The 19,512-nt window shown below is 39.7% G+C and overlaps 1 protein-coding gene and 1 pseudogene across 2 annotated transcripts in view; one reads left to right on the forward strand and one right to left on the reverse strand.

The window, feature by feature from the left end:
• Positions 1–19,512, reverse strand: part of TEK (TEK receptor tyrosine kinase) — a 116,888-nt gene that overhangs the window by 14,313 nt on the left and 83,063 nt on the right. The window contains exons 10-15 of one of the 2 annotated variants that reach the window (XM_021672841.2): positions 17,189–17,350; positions 15,520–15,654; positions 11,081–11,368; positions 3,749–4,048; positions 1,807–1,961; positions 41–251 (exon numbers count right to left, since the gene is read on the reverse strand). In XM_021672841.2, coding sequence (XP_021528516.1) covers positions 41–251; positions 1,807–1,961; positions 3,749–4,048; positions 11,081–11,368; positions 15,520–15,654; positions 17,189–17,350 — 1,251 coding nt within the window. The remainder of the gene's footprint in view (positions 1–40; positions 252–1,806; positions 1,962–3,748; positions 4,049–11,080; positions 11,369–15,519; positions 15,655–17,188; positions 17,351–19,512) is intronic. The other variant, XM_021672842.2, reaches the window with a different exon arrangement.
• Positions 5,547–5,898, forward strand: LOC110568708 (NADH dehydrogenase [ubiquinone] 1 alpha subcomplex subunit 5-like; annotated as a pseudogene).

Here is a 19,512-nt window from a genome sequence, read left to right on the forward strand (position 1 = left end):
ACACCCTCATGCAATGCTGACTGTCTGGTCAGCCACTGACCTTTCATTCTCTTGATGGCAGCATCCATCCGTAACCCATCCTTCTTGATTCGCGCCTTAAGAACTTGGCCAAAATTGCCCTCCCCGATCACATCTTGAAATTTGATGTCGTTCCAGTCAAGCACTGGATAAATTCTAGGATCTGGGTTGCTTTTGACCTTCCTGTTCAGGGCCAGAGTTCCTGAGTTGAACTGCACAGCTGGTTCTTCCCTCTGGCAAAATAATTGTTTTTAATCATTAAATGTTTAAAATGTTAATAATAATTTTATGTCAGGATTTTTCATAAATTCAAAGGGGCATAATGTCTTCTGGTTGGTATCCACATCAGATGAAAAAAGAAATAGTATATTTAATTCTAGTCTGGAAAGGGAAATAGGTTTTCATCTCACAGGCCTGTCCTGATAAACCAGCTGCCTACAGGGCTGCACAGGCACCATTCTGGGCCTCCCTGGAAAGGGTCATTGATTAGCAATGTCTGTAAAGGGTGAGGGGGGACAGAGTAACAGTACATAGGCCACGTGTTTGCCATCCTTGCGTTAGTTATATGTGAGTTCCCCATAGGGCTGTGAAATGAACAAGTGTTCAGTTCTGATTTGGAAACTAGCTTGGAGATCCTATATGGGGCTGCCACAGGATGTGCCTCAGGTAAAGCTTTCTTAGCATTATCTTGATCCTAGTCTATTTTTAGTGCACATTCTTTCCCTTTTTCTTGTCCTAAGGCTTAGAACCTGTAAGTCCACTCTGGCCACAGGATGACTGAAGCTTAGAGCCGAACCCAACACAGTATCTCTTTCTCCTGACTTCAAATAGCTGCCAGTGCTACCTTGAAAAAGCACTGGCATTTTGACAGGCTCTAGCACTCCCAACCCCCTTGCTGGCCCCCCTTCTCCAGTGACAGCCTGAGTTGAGCCAGTTCCTCCGGCATGGAGTCAGATGGTGAAGTTCCTCTTGTCCTCCATGGAAGGGAACCTTGGAGATTCATGCACATAGGGTACGCCTCACTTGAATCGTTGCACTCAATGCATTATATACAGAATTGATATAGTCTGTTTCAAATTAATTTTACAGGGTCTGAACCCCACAAACTAGATAAATTTTCAGGCTTCAGTATACCGAAAGAACTCAAATAAGATGCCTCTTGGTGAAGTGTGATTTTATAGGCCTTTGCTACTGGTTAGAATTCCTAGATGAAAAAAAATGAGGCAGCACCAAGTGCCAGGAACCCTGACATCAGACTGAGGGTACACAGGAATGAGAGACATACACACGTATATACAATTCTTACACATTTGAGAGGTGATAAGATTGAGGGAGTTATTAGAAGAGATGGGAACTAGAAATAGGCAAATGGGGGAAAAACCTGTCTAATATAATACATGTTTACTTATCTCATTGAGGGCTGGTTACCCTCATGTCATTCCTTACCAAAAACGTTCAATTCATTCTACTGCAAGGTATCCTCTCTGGGGCCTTATTATTAGGATGACCATACATCTCATTTCAGCAGGCAGGGACATACCTGGTTTCCTGCAAGATTTACTAAGAGCACCCTTTTCACTCTTAAAATTCTTCTGGTATGGATAAGAAATTATATAGTCATACTTTTTATCTTCAATTTTATAATGGAAGCCAAAGAGAAGATGAGACTTGCCTAAGGGAAACATTTGCTTTACAAGTAAATTTCCTGGTCCATATCTTTAAAGTGAAGGTTCTGCCTGTACTTGGACTTGCCCTTATTAGCTAGCTAGTAGGAAGATGTGGCACTACCACGTTTTGGAAGGCTTGGGCCATTCTTCTTTGGACATTTGCCCTCTTCAATTGCAACATGATCAGAAAGGCCAACAGCACAGTCAGGCAGGTCATTCCTGCAGAGCCAAGGATGGCTATAAGCAGCATCTTCCCCCCGCTGAGGTCCGCTGGTGCTGTGCAGAAAGACAGAGGTGAAGCAGGTAGGTTAGTTTACATAGAGAAACAGACCATCACCATCTTTGGGAGAAGACACAGTGTAATAGGAACTTAACGGCAGCCCTAACCCCGCCACCTAATCACTCCATGACCTCAGGCTACTCATTTATATTCTAAAACTCAGTGGAGACGAGTCTGACTCACAGGGTTGTCACAAGATCTTTAAAAAAAAAAAAAAAAAAAAAAAGCATGTGCAAAAGTGCTGTTACAGTTGGCAATGTGCTAATCATCAGTTATCATTTGCTCAACTTTTATTTCCAAGTAGGATCCCAAGCAGATGAACAATACTGAATAAAAGGGAGAATGAGTAAACCTCCTTAAACCTCAATTTCCCCACCTAGAAATGTTTTAAAGTTCAATTATGCCAAGAGCTTAGAGTCTATCCGATATTTTGTTTTGTTTTTCTTGTTTTAAAGAGTTAATGAAGAAAACCTAAGGATACCAATGGAAAAAAAGAGGGAGGAAGGGAAGGAGGAAGACAGGCAAAAACACTAAATTTAGGGCTTAGATCAAAATAAATTATAAAGGCTATGGTCTAATCTCTCTTCTTCTTTCCCTTATTTAAATTCAAATAAAATTAAACTCAATATATGTTTATTAGTATTAGCACACAGCACATGATCCCATCTTCTTAAAAGTATCCCTCCCTTCTCATTTACCTTTCCTTCTATCTCTATGTATGTACAGATACAGAGATGTCTAGAATGATGAGAATTTTTGGTTTTGTCTTGTTTTAAAATTGTTCTCTTGGTATTTTATGTATAGCTTGAATTTAGGAAGTTACATTTTACCAAAACACAAGTAATCACAAAATTGGAGGATTCACTAAGAGTGTGACCTGAAAACCATGATTTTCTCTATTGAGCAGACTCTTCATTTCTTGAACATTTCAAAAATGTTTCAAAGAATCAGCACTGTTAAAGTGACTTGTTTGATTTTGTTTCTTAAGGTCTAAGTAATCCTCCAAGAGAACCAATAAGTTTTTAGATTTAGTTATAGCATTTTCTGTAAACATAGACTGTAATCCAAATCATAAATTTTCAAAACTTGCCTCTAACATGCCTCCACCCACATTCTCTAGCACACATTATACACAACACAGAGATCTGGGAGGTGCCTCTGCACAGACTTGAAGTCAATCCTCCTGCTGCAGCTCCACCCATATGGGGCCTTTGTTCACTTAATTACACTCAACAAATTTTATCAGTCACAAATGCTGGGCACAGTATGGCATTCTGAGAGGATCTCTAACTCAAAGTGCAAACTATTTCTGGGGTTGGGGTTAGTGGTGGACATGGAGACCTAATAACCTACATCAATAAAGTAGAAGAAAACTCAGAATTGCACAGTGTCACCCAAGCTAAAAGAGGAATGTCTGAGGAAGAATGGGGCATGGTTCCCGGAGCCTTCCCCTGGAGCTCTTGCTCAGCCTGCCTTCTATAAGCAGCTCCCACATTCTTCTTTCTCCTCGGAATTAAAGTTCATATTCCTCAGAGCTTTCTTCTTAGATTGCTGGATGGGGTATGCTGATAGACTGATCTATTCTAAGGTTTAATAATAGAAAATGGACCAATAGGGGTGCTTCTTGGAGGCATTTGATATTAAGGACCTCTCTGTAAATAAATACCTGTCCGTTCAACCACCGACCTTTCATAGGTTTTCATTTCACAGGCCTGTCCTGATAAACCAGCTGCCTACAGGGCTGCATGGTAATCCTATGTAAATACCTGTCCATTCAACCAACCTGGAGATTCTGGGAGGGTCACCAGTTCATGAGAAAAGGCTGGTTTGCTTGACCCTATGTTGTTCTCTGCAAAAATGTCCACATGGTAAGCTGTTTCAGGCTCTAGGCCCTTGAGTTGATACTGAGTGATGCTGGCATTCTTTATCTTCACATCAATGTGTTGGTCTTCATTCTTGCCTTGAACCTTGTAACGGATAGTAATAGAAGAAATAGAATAGCCATCCAATATTGCCCAAGAAATCACAGCAGAGGAGTGTGTGATGTTGGAAATCTTGATTTTTTCTGGTTGAGGAGGAAGAACTAGAAATTAAAAAGGAAAAAGATTCACTGAAGATACACTACCATGTCTTAGATCGTTATGCTTTTGAGATAGGGTTCATGTCAGCTCATATACCATGAAAGGCAAACAGATGTTTTCTCAGATGGTATCCCAATCAACAGGTAGTGGCTACTGGAATCCATAAAGACTTGAAAGAGTGGCACAAGGAAATGGCAACACTCATTATCATCTACTGTCATCTTGACAGTAAACGAAGGCCTTAAAAATTCTGTCATTCCACAAACCTGTATTTACTATTCTTGATGCTGGGAAGAATGGAAAGCTTATGAGAGCTAGCATTTATATAGTGCTTACAATCTGGGAGGCATTGATCTAGGCTCTTGTATATATTAATTCATTTCTTCTTCATAACAGTCTTGCTGTAAGTGCTGAGGTCTGGAGAGATTAAGTGACTTAGCCATGGTCACACTACTTAACAGGAGTTAAGATTCACACTACTGTTAAGTAGAAGAAACAAGATTCAAACTACTGTTAAGTAGAAGAAACAAGATTCAATTCCTGGCAGTCTGGCTCTGTAGTCCATAGTCTTAGCATCATGTGGTCTGTCCTTGCCCTAAATTTATGGAGCAGCAAGCAGGTTAGTGTATACATGAGAAAATGTGCTAATAACTTTCAGTAGACAAAGTATTATAGAATTTGGGGAAAAGTGGGGTCACATTCCATTCAGGGTCATAGGCAGGATGAGAAAGAGATGCCTTGAGATTTTCCACGTGTGAAGATGACAGGCACCTCATCATCACTACATTCTCACTCAAACTCGAAAGGGCACAGGCTAGAAGGAAGTTCACAACTTGATAAAGCCTAAGCCTATTTAACCCAGGAAAAGAATGAATTCATCTGGGCACGGTAGCTCACGCCTATAATCCCAGTACTCTGAGAGGCTGAGGTGAGCAGATCATGAGGTCAGGAGATAGAGACCATCCTGGCCAACATGAAACCCCGTCTCCTAAAAATACAAAAATTAGCAGGGCGTAGTGGCACATGCCTGTAATCCCAGCTACCCGGGAGGCTGAGGCAGGAGAATCACTTAAACCAGGAAGTCAGAAGTTGCAGTGAGCTGAGATTGCACCACTGCACTGCAGCCTGGCAACAGAGAGACTCTGCCTCAAAGAGAAAAAAAAGAATGAATTCGAGCTCTTGTTCTTAATATTCTCTGTACCTTACATTATGAGGCTATTTACAATGTGCTTCCACACACAGACACTCTCTTGACTTGTTTAACCACACAGTGCTGAGATTCTTATGCTCCACATTTTAGAGATGAGAAAACTGAGACTTCAAAAATTTAAGAGTTTTGTTTAGATGAATAGTAGACGTAGGCTGTTTCACTCCATACGCCATTGTTTTTCCACATGAAAGTTATTGCTTATAAGCAAATTAGAACCTTTGAGAAGTATCTCAAGGTACATCCTTTCTATTTAAAATTTTTTTCTTGGTCATTGGCTCATCGGCGCTGTCATGGCAGGTGTGCTGAAGAAGACCACTGGCCTTGTGGGACTGGCTGTGTGCAATACTCCACACGAGAGGCTAAGAATATTGTACACAAAGATTCTTGATGTTCTTGAGGATATCCCTAAAAATGCAGCATATAGAAAATATACAGAACAGATTATAAATGCGAAGGTGGCTATGGTTAAAGTGGAACAAGATGTTGAAAAATTAGAATTGACCAACTTCAAGGTGGTCAATTAAAAGAGGTGATTCTTCAGGCTGAACGTGAACTAAGACTAGCAAGAAAAATGGTGCAGTGGAAAACATGGGGCCATTAATGGAAGAGCCTCCTGTCGATCAGTGGAAATGGCCAATATAATTATTAAGTGATTTTGGTGGGTTGATGGGAAAGTGATGTAATGAAATATTCTGTTCTATTAAGAGTGTGTTCATATTATTGACATAATCAAGAAAACTGATATAGAAAATATCTAAGAAACTGTTAAAATTAGTGATATGATAATTTGGTCATGTGAATCCATTTTTGATTTGTAAAGTAGTCACACAAATTATTCAAAGATGCTATTTCTAGGAACAGAGAGGTCATGGGAAGATTTGAGAATTAGAAAAATTCCTACAGATCTTCAATGTAGAGGCCATAATCAAAAAGTAAAGTTTCTTTAGTAGGAGGTTCAATATATCATTCAATTTTTAAAATTATCCTGAAGAAGAAAAGAAAAGGTCCTTAATTATTATGGTCTAAACAAATTTATAGATCACTGTTTGAAGTAAAAAATAAGAGTGATATTTTCAAATGTGATAAAATAGCACAAATGGCTGGTAATAAAATTTGAAATTATGGTTAACCTCCTTAACTGTGATCTTACGGATGTAAAGTAAAATTTAAATATATAGTTATATATTGATTATAAAATCCATAATGCCATTTTGTTAGTCATTATTTGAATTATACCATTTACTCTGTTTTCTTATAGTCTTAATTTTATTACATTTTGTTGTTACTGTATTATATTTGAAAACCATCAAATCAGAATACATTGTACAGTTGAAGAAATTGACTTGGTACTTGAAAGAAAGATTTCCCATTGCATAGAGGTACTTGGAAAAACTTTTCCTTTTGTTGCATTTGTGGAAGTTAGTTTTCTGGCCCATAGCCTTTAATTTTCTTAATCAACCTAATTACATCAGGATAGAAGTAGAGTTTCTGTGAAAGAAGAGACATCAAGAGTTTCTGAAATTTATATCTGGCATATGGATAGGCATATATTCAAAACATCTTAGTCATACGACTGTTAATTCAAAGTGGAATCACTAAGTAGTTTGCAGTACATTTCTAATATACGTGTAGGTGGGTAGCAAAATAAGACAAATGCTGTTCAGGGAAAGAAGTTGGCAAGCTTAATATTAAACAAAAATAAAATTGCATGTGTTTTTGCCTTTAAAAAAATAAATAAAATAAAATAAAATTTTTTTCTTTTCATTACGTTGACTCCCCCGTGTTACTCTTTAGGGGACTATATGGCAATTTATGGGAATTTGGTACTGGATTTTGAACCTTCCAAATCTAATTATGTTCTATGTCTACCAGGTAGTACAGGATCCAAAAATCACAATTAATCAACAGTATGTCTTAACTTTCTTTACATCCAGTACCAAATATTTGTATATTTTTATAAAAATATACAATGGCCTTTCTTCCCACAGCAGATTAAAGGGGTAAAAGAAATACTAACATTTTCAGATTACTATGATCACATATTTAATAGTTGTGGCTCAAAAAAATTCAACTTCATAAACCAGAGGTCTTCTAAGCCTGTCACAAAAAGCAGCAGTGTCTTTTAGATACTTGTTAGAAAAATAATGAATATAATGTAGGTGCCAACTAAAAATCATAAATTTGCATCTACCAATTTATCCATTTTATGCCTGAAAGGAGTCACTCTTAGAGATGGCTCAATAAACCTCTGACTTAAATTCAGTAGGTCTGGACCCAGCAATCTACATTTTAGCAGGTTCCCCAAGTGACTCTAAAATGGATTCTAAAATCCTTTAGGAAACACTAATCAGACCTTAAACAATTTAGAAATGGGATATCATTACTAAAGAACATCTAGAACCATAGTTGCTTTGAAGCAGTGGGTTGCCCATCCAAAGAGAAACAAGTGGAAGACATTTGTAGCATGGCTGGGGAAAAAAACAGAACAAAATGAGGGTTAGAATCCTAATCCCCATGCCGTACTAGCTGCATGACTTTGGGCAAGCCTACCCTCCTCTGTGCCTCAGGTTCCTCATCTGATAAATTTGACGGTCATTCTTACTCTACCTTCCTCAAATAGTCATTGTAAGGGTCAAACATTCCCCATGTAAATGTTTTCCAACAAGAAAACCTAACATACATATATTATTTTTAATATGATTGGGGTGATACGCCAAATCTAATTCACTCCACTTTTTACCCTTGGGCCAGATGGAATTGCTAGGCTGGGAACCAACACAAATTTTATAACTGGAAGTATTAATTTTACTTCTGAACATGCATGACCAGCCAATGACAACACAGCATATTAACAAATATTTTCGGGTAAAATTGAAATGTTCTCATTCGCATCCTCCTTCCTCTGACTTCCTGACCCTATAAGGATCAACTCCTACCTTGCCATTCTTACATCCCTACTACCACCACCAATATTGACCCTCCATCAAATTTCATACAATCATCCAAGGCAAGTCAACTTCCAGTGACTATTAACTGGTTTTTGTTTAATCCTAAAATATGATACTGATAGTGTGATTTTGAGAGTAATCATTCTAATAAGGATGAAACTTATATAGAATAGTGAGCACCTAAGATAATTTTGAAATAGGAAACAGTGATTCACCCCAGAGTTATCAAGACATTTCTTGAGTCTATAGTTAATTTAAATATGCTGGAAATGGTACAGGAACAAACAGATCAATGGAAGAGAACAGAACATCCAGAAATAGATGCGAAATGAATACGAGAACCTGGCATATGATACAGAAAGCATCACGACTCACCATGGGGACTATTCAATATGTGGCATTGGGAACACTGACTTGCCAGGTGTGAATAAATAACATTAAAATAAAAATATTAAAATACACTGTACCCTCAAATAACATTCCTATATCTTAAAAACCTAAATACACAAAACAACACTAGAACTAGTAGGAAAAACAGAGAGAATATGTTTTTGACCTTGGGATAGGGAATAATTCCAAAACGCAAAAAGTACAAATCATACAGGCAAATACCGATAGGTCCAATTGCATCAAAATGTAAAGTATCTGTGGTTTAAAAACCACCACAAACAAGGTTACAATAAAGGGATTAGGAGAATATATTTTGCAATTAGTATTTAGATCATACAAATAATTTTTACAAATCAGTAAGAAAGGCAACCTATTCTAAATGAGCAAAGGATATCAATAAGTGTATCAAAAAAGAGGACATCCAGATGAACAATTAACATAAAAAGATGCTTACCTTTGCTAGTTATTAAGGACATCAAAATTGAAATCAACAATGAGGTACCATTTTTTTTGCCTTTGAGATATGCAAAAATAACAAGGTGTGACACTATTGAGTGATATAGATATAGGGGAAGGATATAGGTACAGAGAAGGGCATAAGGAAAATGGCACTGTCATACACTCCTGAACATAGGATACACTGACTAACCACTTTAGAGGGAAACAGCCCATGAGTTCCACTACTGGACATGTTCCCAAGAAAAACTCTCACACCTGTCTATGCACATGGAGACATGCATAAGAATAGGCATTGCATTTTGTTCATGATAGTAAAAAATGAAAAATCTCCATCTAAAAGGAAGGGAATGAATGACAAGATGCATTCACAAGATAGAATATTATACAGAAGTTAAAATGGCATGCATCAAAGCTCAATAAATTAATATGGATAGATAAAAATCATAATATTCATTCAAAAAAGATGAATGATATGTATGCATATGTATACTTTTAGATATATTAAAATTATAGAATATTGGGCTGGGCACAGTGGCTTAGGCCTGTAATTCCAGCACTTTGGGAGGCAAAGGTGGGAGGATTGCTTGAGCCCAGGAGTCCCAGACCAGCGTAGGCAACATAGGGAGATCCCATCTCTACAAAAATTTTTTAAAAATTAGTCAGGTGTTGTGGTGTGTGCCTGTGGTCCCAGCTACTCAGGAGGCTGAGGTGGGAGGACTGCTTGGGCCCAGGAAGCCAAGGCTGCAGTAAGCTATGATGGCACCACTGCTCAACAGCCTGGGCAACAGAGTGAGACCTTGTCTCAAAAAAAAATTATACAACATTAAATGGAAATATACTTAACAAACTCATAATTTTGGTTGTCTCTTGGGAGAGGGGAATAGAAATGGAATAGGGATAACAGTCAAAGGGAGATATTGACATATCTGTAGTGGGTTATTACCCCTGTAAGTCAACAACAAATGGTTATTCTGCACCTTGAAAGTTTCACAAAATTGGAAGACAGTGTGGCGCTTCCTCAAGCACCTAGAAATAGAAATTCCATTTGACCCAGCAATCCCATTACTGGGTATATACCCAAAGGATTATAAATCATTCTATTATAAAGACACATGCACACATATGTTCATAGCGGCACTGTTTACAATAGCAAAGATCTGGAGCCAACCTAAATGCCCATCGACGACAGACTGGACAGGGAAAATGTGGCACATATATACCATGGAATACTATGCAGCCATAAAAAATGATGAGTTCGTGTCCTTTGTAGGGACATGGATGAATCTGGAAACCATCATTCTCAGCAAACTGACACGAGAACAGAAAATCAAACACCGCATGTTCTCACTCATAGGCAGGTGTTGAACAATGAGAACACATGGACACAGGGAGGGGAGCATCACACACGGGGTCTGTTGTGGGGGAATAGGGGAGGGACTGCGGGGGGTGGGGAGGTTGGGTAGGGATAACATGGGGGAAAATGCCAGATGTAGGTGACGGGGGGATGGAGGCAGCAAACCACATTGCCATGTGTGTACCTATGCAACAATCCTGAATGTTCTGCACATGTCCCCCAGAACCTAAAGGGCAATATATATATATTACCTGTTTTCAAGGGCTTTCAAGCATAGTTACTTGGTTTTTAAGATTAGGAAAGACCCGTCTGGACTTAACTGACATCTGTGTACATGTAGATATATATGATAATCCTTAAAAACTGCCCCATAAATAGTTCAACAAGCCCTAGAAAACCTTATTCTTGTTACTAATTTGCTAAATAAACAACTGCACACCAAAGGAGGGTAAATTTTAGCACAGCCCTGCCTGAACTATTGCAAATCCAAACATATGGGGCTTTCTTATATATTGCAAGTTATTAAAATGATCAGGTGGAGGGCACTAATTAGCCTTCTGTCACAACTACCTTTCTTTCATAATTTCAAATAGTCTTGAAGTGATGTTACCAAATTCAAATGCTGGTAGCCCCATATTGCTCAGAGGAGACTGGAGCAGAATGAGTTACTTACTGTCACTAAGGGTCCAAGCAGTGAGACCTTCACTCCATTCCCCCTGGGCCTTGGTGTTGACTCTAGCTCGCACCACATACTGCTCCCTGGGATGTAAGTTGTTAAGCAGCACCGAAGTCAAGTTGCCTGGAACTTTAATATTCTGCTGATCACTTTTTATATGCACAGACCTCCTCTCCACTTCAACATAAAAGTCATCTTCCGAGCTTGGAAATATTGGTTGCCAGGTCAAATTTAGAGCGGTCTGACTTTTAGGCAGGAGATTCAGACCTCTTGGAGGAGGGAGTCCTAGGAGAATCCAGAAAAATCATTATTTTTATATACAGCTGATATAGTTTGGATGAGTATCCTCACCCAAATCTCATATTGAAATGTAATCCCCAATGTTGGAGGTGGGGTCTGGTGAGAGGTGATTGGAAGATGGGGGTGACTTCCCATGAATGGTTTAGCACCATCCTCCTTGGTGCTGTCCTCCCATTACTGAGTTTTCACAAAATCCGTTCATTTAAAAGTATATAGCACTGTTCCCTCACTCTTTTGCTCTGCTTTCACCATGCAAAGTGCCTGCTCCCACGTTGCCTTCTGCCATGAGTAAAAGCTCCCTCAGGCCTCCCCAAAAGCCGATGTTTCCTATAAAGCCTGCAGAACCATGAGCCAATGGTTACTGTGTTTACTGTTTGGGTTGGTAAAAAGCCAAACCTCTTTTCTTCTAAATTACCCAGTCTCAGATATTTCTTTATAGCAATGCAAGTACAGACTAATAAAAGGGCAGAGGCAATGACAGCGCTAAGTGGTACCTCTGAAGGGTAACTCTGGCTGTAGAATAATATACAATTTCATAAGCTATCGAAGAAACACAAGCAAGCGGCCATAGGATACTTTTTTCCTACCAAAATGATTCATTACATTATTTATAATAGCAAATAACTGGAAGAAACCTAAACCCTCAAAATAGGAAACTGCCATCATAAATTATGATATAGCCATCCAGTGGAAAAATAGATAATTAGGAAAAGTATGAAAGCTTAATAAAAGGATTTAAAATATGTAAGCTCTGGCTGTAACTTGGTAAAAGTTTTGTCTACAATGGTGAAGGATAGGAAGGAAACATAATCAAAACAGTAGATTTGCCAAGGTTATGGGATTACAGGTGAGTATTTACTGTTTCTGTTACCATTTTGAGCAATACATCGTAAAGCAACTTGGGGGTTCCTTCCCTTTAGCAAGAATTTCAGAAGTCATACAGCTGTGGTGGCAGGGCCAGGCTTACTCCTGCTCTGATCACATCGAGGTATTTGCTATGACTGCACGATGCCTGGCCACCCACAGGAGCCTGCGCCACCAAGACATTCACTAAACAGAAACAATATGGATTTTAAAATCCAAAAGACAGGAACATGCCACTTTAGTTTTGCAACCTTGGGCAAATTCATAATCTCTCCAAGTTCACCTGTAAAATGAAATTAAAATATCCATCTTGCAGACTCAGGAGTAATAAGAGAAACAATGGATGTGAAAACGCTTGGAAGGGGTCGGGGGCTCTATTAACATTGGTTTCCTCCCTCCTTTCCTTCTTTCAAGATGTCTTATGTCACTGGACCAAGGAAGAAATACTGTGTTTTCAGTGAAATAGTAAATTGATTTTTAAATTCCAGATATAAAGTCCTTCCAAAATGTAGGATCGGGATCCTCTAATTCATACGTACTCAGTAGGGACACAGTCACCCTTAGCAATACATTTTTTTTAAAGGTTGAGAAACACTGCTCTTACTCTTGGTTTGATGTAAGAGGAAGGGTCTATTTCCATCTACTGGGAATTAAGCCCCACCAGCATGCTTCTGACCACCCTCAGACTAGTGAGAACCAGCAGCCAGGCATACATTTGCTTGGCATTATGCAAAAGACTTGATGGCCCTTTCTCTGTAACCTTTGCAAATGGAGAGAGGTGATGTCAACTCCTCTTGTTAACCTCTGAAGTTTAACCTCCAAAACAGCCACCCAGAGTGGTTTAGGCAGGTTTGCAATGACAAAGCAGAATGGGGAGTTGATCTTTTGGAGAATACATGTACACCTCCTAATCCTGTGCCTGGTACAGAAGAGTAACTCAATAAATAGTCATTTCCCCTTTTCCTTCCCTTTGGGAACATGATTGCCCCATACCCCTCCCTGTCTGCCCGTTTCTGCAATGTGTTCAGCAAGTGCTCTCTTCCCTCCCCTCCTGGACTCCCTGGCCTTCACCACCTCAATCAACACACATAAACAGTGCAATTGCCAGATGAAATGAAAGGCAAACATCAGCATAATTCAACTGATGGGAAAAGAAGAACCTTCAAGAATTCCCTTCCCGCCTACCCCTGAGAACTACTTTGAAATATTCTGAGAGACCTTTAAGTACATCCTGGCTGGAACATAGTCTGAGGGCTGAAGACAGTACAGTGTGGGGCTGTAAAGTGTTTTATGTTCTGTTCCATAAATACTTTCCATCTGAGTCAGTTTATGACCTTCCCCTTTTGACTCGCCAGCACTGACTTGAGAGAGAATTAACTACCATATCTGCCTTTTAGCAGCATCATGATGACATATCAGGGATCCCTTGGGTCATGGCTATAGAGGTCCCTTTTTCCTCTCTATGTAGTTTCTGGGTTTATTTTTCAGATTCACAACCTGGTGGGTCCCCAAGAAGCCATTTCTTACTTGTGTGTAATGCTTCTACAAGCCTCAGAGTAGCTTTTGAGTCTGGTTTAGCTCTTTAAGGATGCTGCCAGTAAAAGGAAAACTAGGTGGGTGGAGTGAACAAAGGATGATTCTTCTAAGGATACGCAATCTCTGCAGAAGAAAAGGGGATGTACTTCCTAGCTTTTTCACTGAATTATTACATATCCTTCTATCTTTAGTAAATGGAGTAAAACATAAGCAAATTTGTGAATTAGGATAATAAGCTGGTGTTGGGATCCTAGGTAGAAATAATAATTGGAGAAACAAAAGGATATGGAGCCTGGACTGGAAGTGGTGGCTCATCCCTGTAATCCTAATGCTTTGAGAGGCCGAGGCTGGGGGACTGCTTGAGGCAGGAGTTTAAGACCAGCCTTGGCAACATAGCAAAACCCTAGCTACAAAAAATTTTAAAAGGAGGCTGGGGCAGGAGGATGACTTGAGCCCAGGAGATAGAGGATATAGTGAGCTATGATCAAACCACTGCACTCCAGCCTGAGTGACAGAGCAAGATCCTGTCTCTAAAAGACAAAGATATGAAACCTGAAGATTTAGTATAGTGATGCATCTTACTGTTATTAAGTACTCTGAGTCTCTACTTTGCAATCTATAAAATAGAGAAGATGATAATTCTTACCTTCCTAGGTGATATAAATTAAATATATATGAACTTGAAGGTATGAAGCACTGACCAAGAGATAGTAACAGAATGGTTATACACAGTGAACAATTCAAAGAGCCAGGAATGGAACCTTACAAAAGATCACTTCAGTGTTTCAATGGAGGGTACCTGGGTAGCAGAAGGCCAGAGGTCAGGTTAGCATCAAGGAAGATTCACACACTTAATTAAGGCAATAGAAGGCCAATCAATACCAAACACCACTGATAAATCAAGAAATAATTTTACACATATTATCCAGAACATGTGGACCCAGGACCAGCAGCATCAAGCATCACTCGGAAACCTACTAGAAATGCAAATTATTGAACCCCGGCCTTATCCTCACCTCAAAACCACTGAATCAGAAACTCTGGGGATGGGGCCCAGAAATATGTTTTAACAAGCTCTCTGGGTGATTGTGATGGACACTTATGTTTGAGAAGCACTGATTTAGAAAAGGGAGGTAAATATGATAAGAATAGCTTAAGGAGATGAAAGTGGCTACCTCTAGGAAGCCAGACTGGGAGGTGAAGGATGGAGAAGGGGAACGCTGTTCTTTAGATAAAAGCTTCTTATTCTATTTGATGTCATAACTCTGCACATGAATTACTTGAAAAATTAGAAATTGTTTGTGAAAATAAATAAACTGGGACTTCTGAAATGTCTGTGTCAAGAGCTTGGCCTGGGTTCCTAAGATGGAAACAGGAAGCAAGTGACAAAATACGGGAGCTGAAACTCAGCACAGTTGCTGCTGTGTAAATCCCAGCTCCTAGGGGACGGCTTTGCCTTCCTGAAGGCTCAACTGCTTCCTTCTCTATCCCTACAGAGTGCTGCAGACCCCCTCCCCCAGGGAGACAGACCAGGAGTCCAACCCAAATAAAGGAACAGTTTGGCTTGAAGTTGCTAGGCTTCCTGTCACTTTCCCACCCATTCAAAAGCAAACTCCTGCCACCTCCATCCCCACCCACCCACTCACCCACCACCACCCTTCCTGATCTTCCTTCCTCTTTCCCCTTCCTCCCCCTCCCACCCGGCTTATGAAAAATGTCTGTTGGCTTCCACTGACCGATAGAAGCTGTTATGAAGCGTCTCACAGGTCCAGGATGCCCTTCCCCGCCCTCTCCACGACGAGCCAGTTGCACACAGAGTTCGTATTCTGTTCGAGGTTCCAAATAGTTGAGTGTAACAATATCATTTGTCACTGAGAAGAGAAAAAGTCCAGGAAACTTAAGTTGGCATTCTCTTACATTCCTTAAACTGAGGTTGTTGTTACTGTGATGTGAACTGATTTTAGGTTTTCAAAACTATGTCTTAGTGAAACAGAGAGGCAATTCCATCTTCAAGGCCTCAAACTTCCTAATATGAGGAAAATGTGGCTTTTGAAATGTTTCCAGGTTACAATGTACACATTAAAGCATGTATTTCTGTGCCACTTACACATTTCTGCTCTGGTACTTTTGTCTTTTCATTTGTAAAATAAAAGCTCACAAATCTACTATATGGAATACCAGATTTAGGGGAAAACTCAATTAGAATAAAATAATTTAATTGCAACTGTTTTCAAGTATATACACTGATTGCAATCAAGCTATCAAGAGAAAAAGATGCTTAGGAGGTTTGCTCAAAGTGACCAGATAGCTGATTTGTAATGGTCATACCATCACAATGAAGCATTCTGAAGTCCTTGAAAAGAGTACCCATAAACAAATGGTATCTGCCTCCTCTCCTTATTTGCTGCAGTCAGCCTCTGTTTCTCCATGAATATTGCAAAGATAAATTGCTGCCTTACCATATGATAAATTCCTACCTGATAAGAAAATAACTGGGATGTATTTACCAGTTCTTAGAAGACCACTTTGTGGATGTCTACTTGCAGAAAAAGGTGATGGATTACTACCACCATGTGACACCATAAAAGACCTAGCCATTGATGTTGTAAACAGCAATTCAGCAAATCAGCCTGACATCCCTGGAATTCTGAATTTTGATAGAATCTACAATAGTAAGCGAAGGACTCAGTAATAATACCATTTTATTCAGTCTACCCCAGTCAGCTAGTGTTGTTATTCAGCCCAAAATCCTCCTCCTCTTCTCCTTTTTTGTAGTTTTCTTATCTCCATATAGTGAACAGAGGGTCCTTTTAAAGAAATCATAGGCATAGCAAGACAAATGCATGGGTGGAGGAGTCCATGCTGCCTACAAGCAGGTGAGTGGCAGATCTTTTTACCGGATGGTGCGACTGAAGCAGCATAGTCACTGATAATACTGTCTTTGCTTTTCGAAATTGTGATTTTACATTATGATGCAACAAATAGAGTTGTAATTTGTGTTTCAAAATAAATTCAACTGTTTTCATGAACTTTTGGCATTTCGTTACATTTTGTTCAATTATTTTTCTTTCAGGAAGTTGGGGAGGGGCCTGTAGCTCTCTTTGCCTGTCCTCGCCCTTCCCCCAGCCCATTCCAGTTTGCCGCAGCCCAAACTTTGCAGGTTTAAAATCCTTTAAAAAACTCTCTGTGTTGAGTCTGCAGAACAGGGCAAGATATGAAATAAGACAAGGAATGAACAATTCAATACGGCAGCAATACCTGCACTCTCTCCTGAATACTCTGAAATGGAATCCTCTACCTTGGGGCAGAGGATGGAAGCAGGGAGAAGGGAATTTCTAGATTTGGACAAAAATTATTCTGCTGGTGCCACATCCCCAGCTGGCATCTATCCTGTCCAAAGCTTACCTTGAATATGTTGCCAAGCCTTATTGTGATTAACAGGTTTGTATAGAAGCTTCTTGGATCGGATTGGTCCATCCCCAAAGTAAGGCTCAGAGCTGATGTTGATGACAGCAAAGTTATGTCCAGTGTCAATCACATTTGGAGCATTCAGGGGCTCTGGAGGAACTAAATACAATTTCAGAAGTCAGATCAGTCCTTTGGCTTGGAGGTTTTATGATTGTTCTTAGGTGGAGATAGAAGATGTGTTTTACATGCCCAACAAAGTCCTCTTAAAGTTTTCTGCTCAGATTCAGTGAGATCACCTGCTCTCTAAGCTCTCTGCTTTGTTTTGCTTCCCCAGTCCATTATCCTCAAAGTGCTTCCTTAAAATAGATGTGCCCCTTTGCTCAAGACCCTGCAGTAGATTCTCATTACATGTAGGATAAAACCAAAAATTTATACCATGACCAGCCAGGCCTTGAGCGACTGAGCCCCTGCCCACTCTCCAACCTCCTCTTCCTCTCACCTAGTATCCTCCAGTCCCAATGACCTTTCACTTCAACCAACTAACAAAGCACGAACCTCCTTTCTTTAGATTCTTTGTGGATGTCACTTTACTTTAAGGAATGCTCCACCTCCCATTATTCTCCCAGTTAAATCTTAGTTCTGATATGAATATTTCACAGGCGGCTATTCTAGAACCTCAATTAAGATATCCTGTGCTTTCACAGAACCTCTATTTTTTGTTTATGGTGATTTTTAGAGTTTATTATTCTTTGTAGTATGATTACTTGATTATTTGATATTGGTCTTTCTTCTAGATCATAATTCATTCTCTCTTTCAGCCAAACACCACAAATTAATTATAGTTCTAGAAGTCAGAAGTTGGACATGGGTCTCACTGTGCTAAAATTAAGGCGTTAGCAAGCCTGTGTTCCTTTCGGGAGGCTTAGGGGAGAATCTGTTTCCTTGTTCTTTCTAGCTTCTAGAAACTGCCTGCATTCCTTGGCTCAAGGCTCTTTCCTATGCCTTCAAACTCAACAACATCAGGCCTCTCTGATTCTTCTTTGACCACCACATCTCTGACTACTATCAGGAAAGTTTCTCTACTTTTAATGATTCAAGGGATTGGAGTAGGTCTACTCAGATAATCTGAAACAATCTCCCTGTCTCAAAGACCATGTATTCTCAATGGTGGTGACAGTGCCTCTAAAACAATGAAAACTGGTTCTTGGAGGATGCAAAAATTTTAGATATTATAATGGGTTGCAGCTCTCCAAAGAGCCATAGTACACAAAGAGATATCTAGTACATTTGTGATAATAAAATTTTATGATGATGAGGGAGAGCTCTGGAATAAAATTTCTAAAAGGGCTCCTTAGTGGAATGATAATTAAAAGGTTATGAAACACTACACTGTAAATTCCATTAGGGCAAAGACCGTATAGTTTGTTCAGCAGTACCGACCAGGTGCTGAATTATTGTTTGTCAACTCAATTTCCAAAGAGCTCTATAGCTCCCTTGGCCCCGCCTTCTTAGAAATGCATAACTGGTTTTGTTTTTCTTCCCCAAGAGTGTGTATTATACAGTGCAGAACCTTTCAGATTTCAGAGGACATGGCAATGTTCAGTAATTTTTCTTTTTCTTTCTGTCTCAGTGCTTTGGCTCACCTTCCTTAGAAATGACATTCAAGTCATTGCTCAAATAGCTTCTCAGGAAGGCCTGACTACCCTATTTTAAATTACAGTCACCACTCCAGCCCTACCCCAGCATTCTCTACCCCTATGTATGCTTTAGTTTTCCCCAAGACACTCAGCGTTTTAGTGAACTGTACATTTTACTTATTTGTTTGCTCACTGTTTATCTCCCTGTGGGAATGGGAGCTCCATGATGAGTTTTTTCCCCCCTGTATTATTCACTGCTCTATTCCCAGTGCCTCGAACAGGGACTGAAACATAATAGGCCTAAAGTAAATTCTATTGACTAAGTGAAGGCTTAGGAAGTTGTCCAAGGTCAAGATAATAAAGCCAGTAAGATACAGTATCCCCTAACTGGAGGCAGATTGTGCCAATGTTAAGTAGGATAAGTCTGAGTACACATTTTACTTAGGTTAGAAAGGAGGGCAGTTCTGTGAGTAAATTTATTCAAGTAATGTTTTTCTTGTATGATAAAATAAGGCCACCCCTTTCTTTAAAGCAGCAGATGCACTTTTTTTCCCCCCCAAGACAGAGTCTTGCTCTGTCACCCAGGCTGGAGTGTAGTGGCATGATCTTGGCTCACTGCAACCTCCACCTGCTGGGGTCAGGCTATTCCCCTGCCTCAGCTTCCTGAGTAGCTGGGATTACAGG

This window comes from Aotus nancymaae, unplaced genomic scaffold (assembly GCF_030222135.1).
Source record: "Aotus nancymaae isolate 86718 unplaced genomic scaffold, 86718_ANA_hifiasm-v0.15.2.pri h1tg000003l, whole genome shotgun sequence".
NCBI classification, from domain to species: Eukaryota; Metazoa; Chordata; class Mammalia; order Primates; family Aotidae; genus Aotus; species Aotus nancymaae.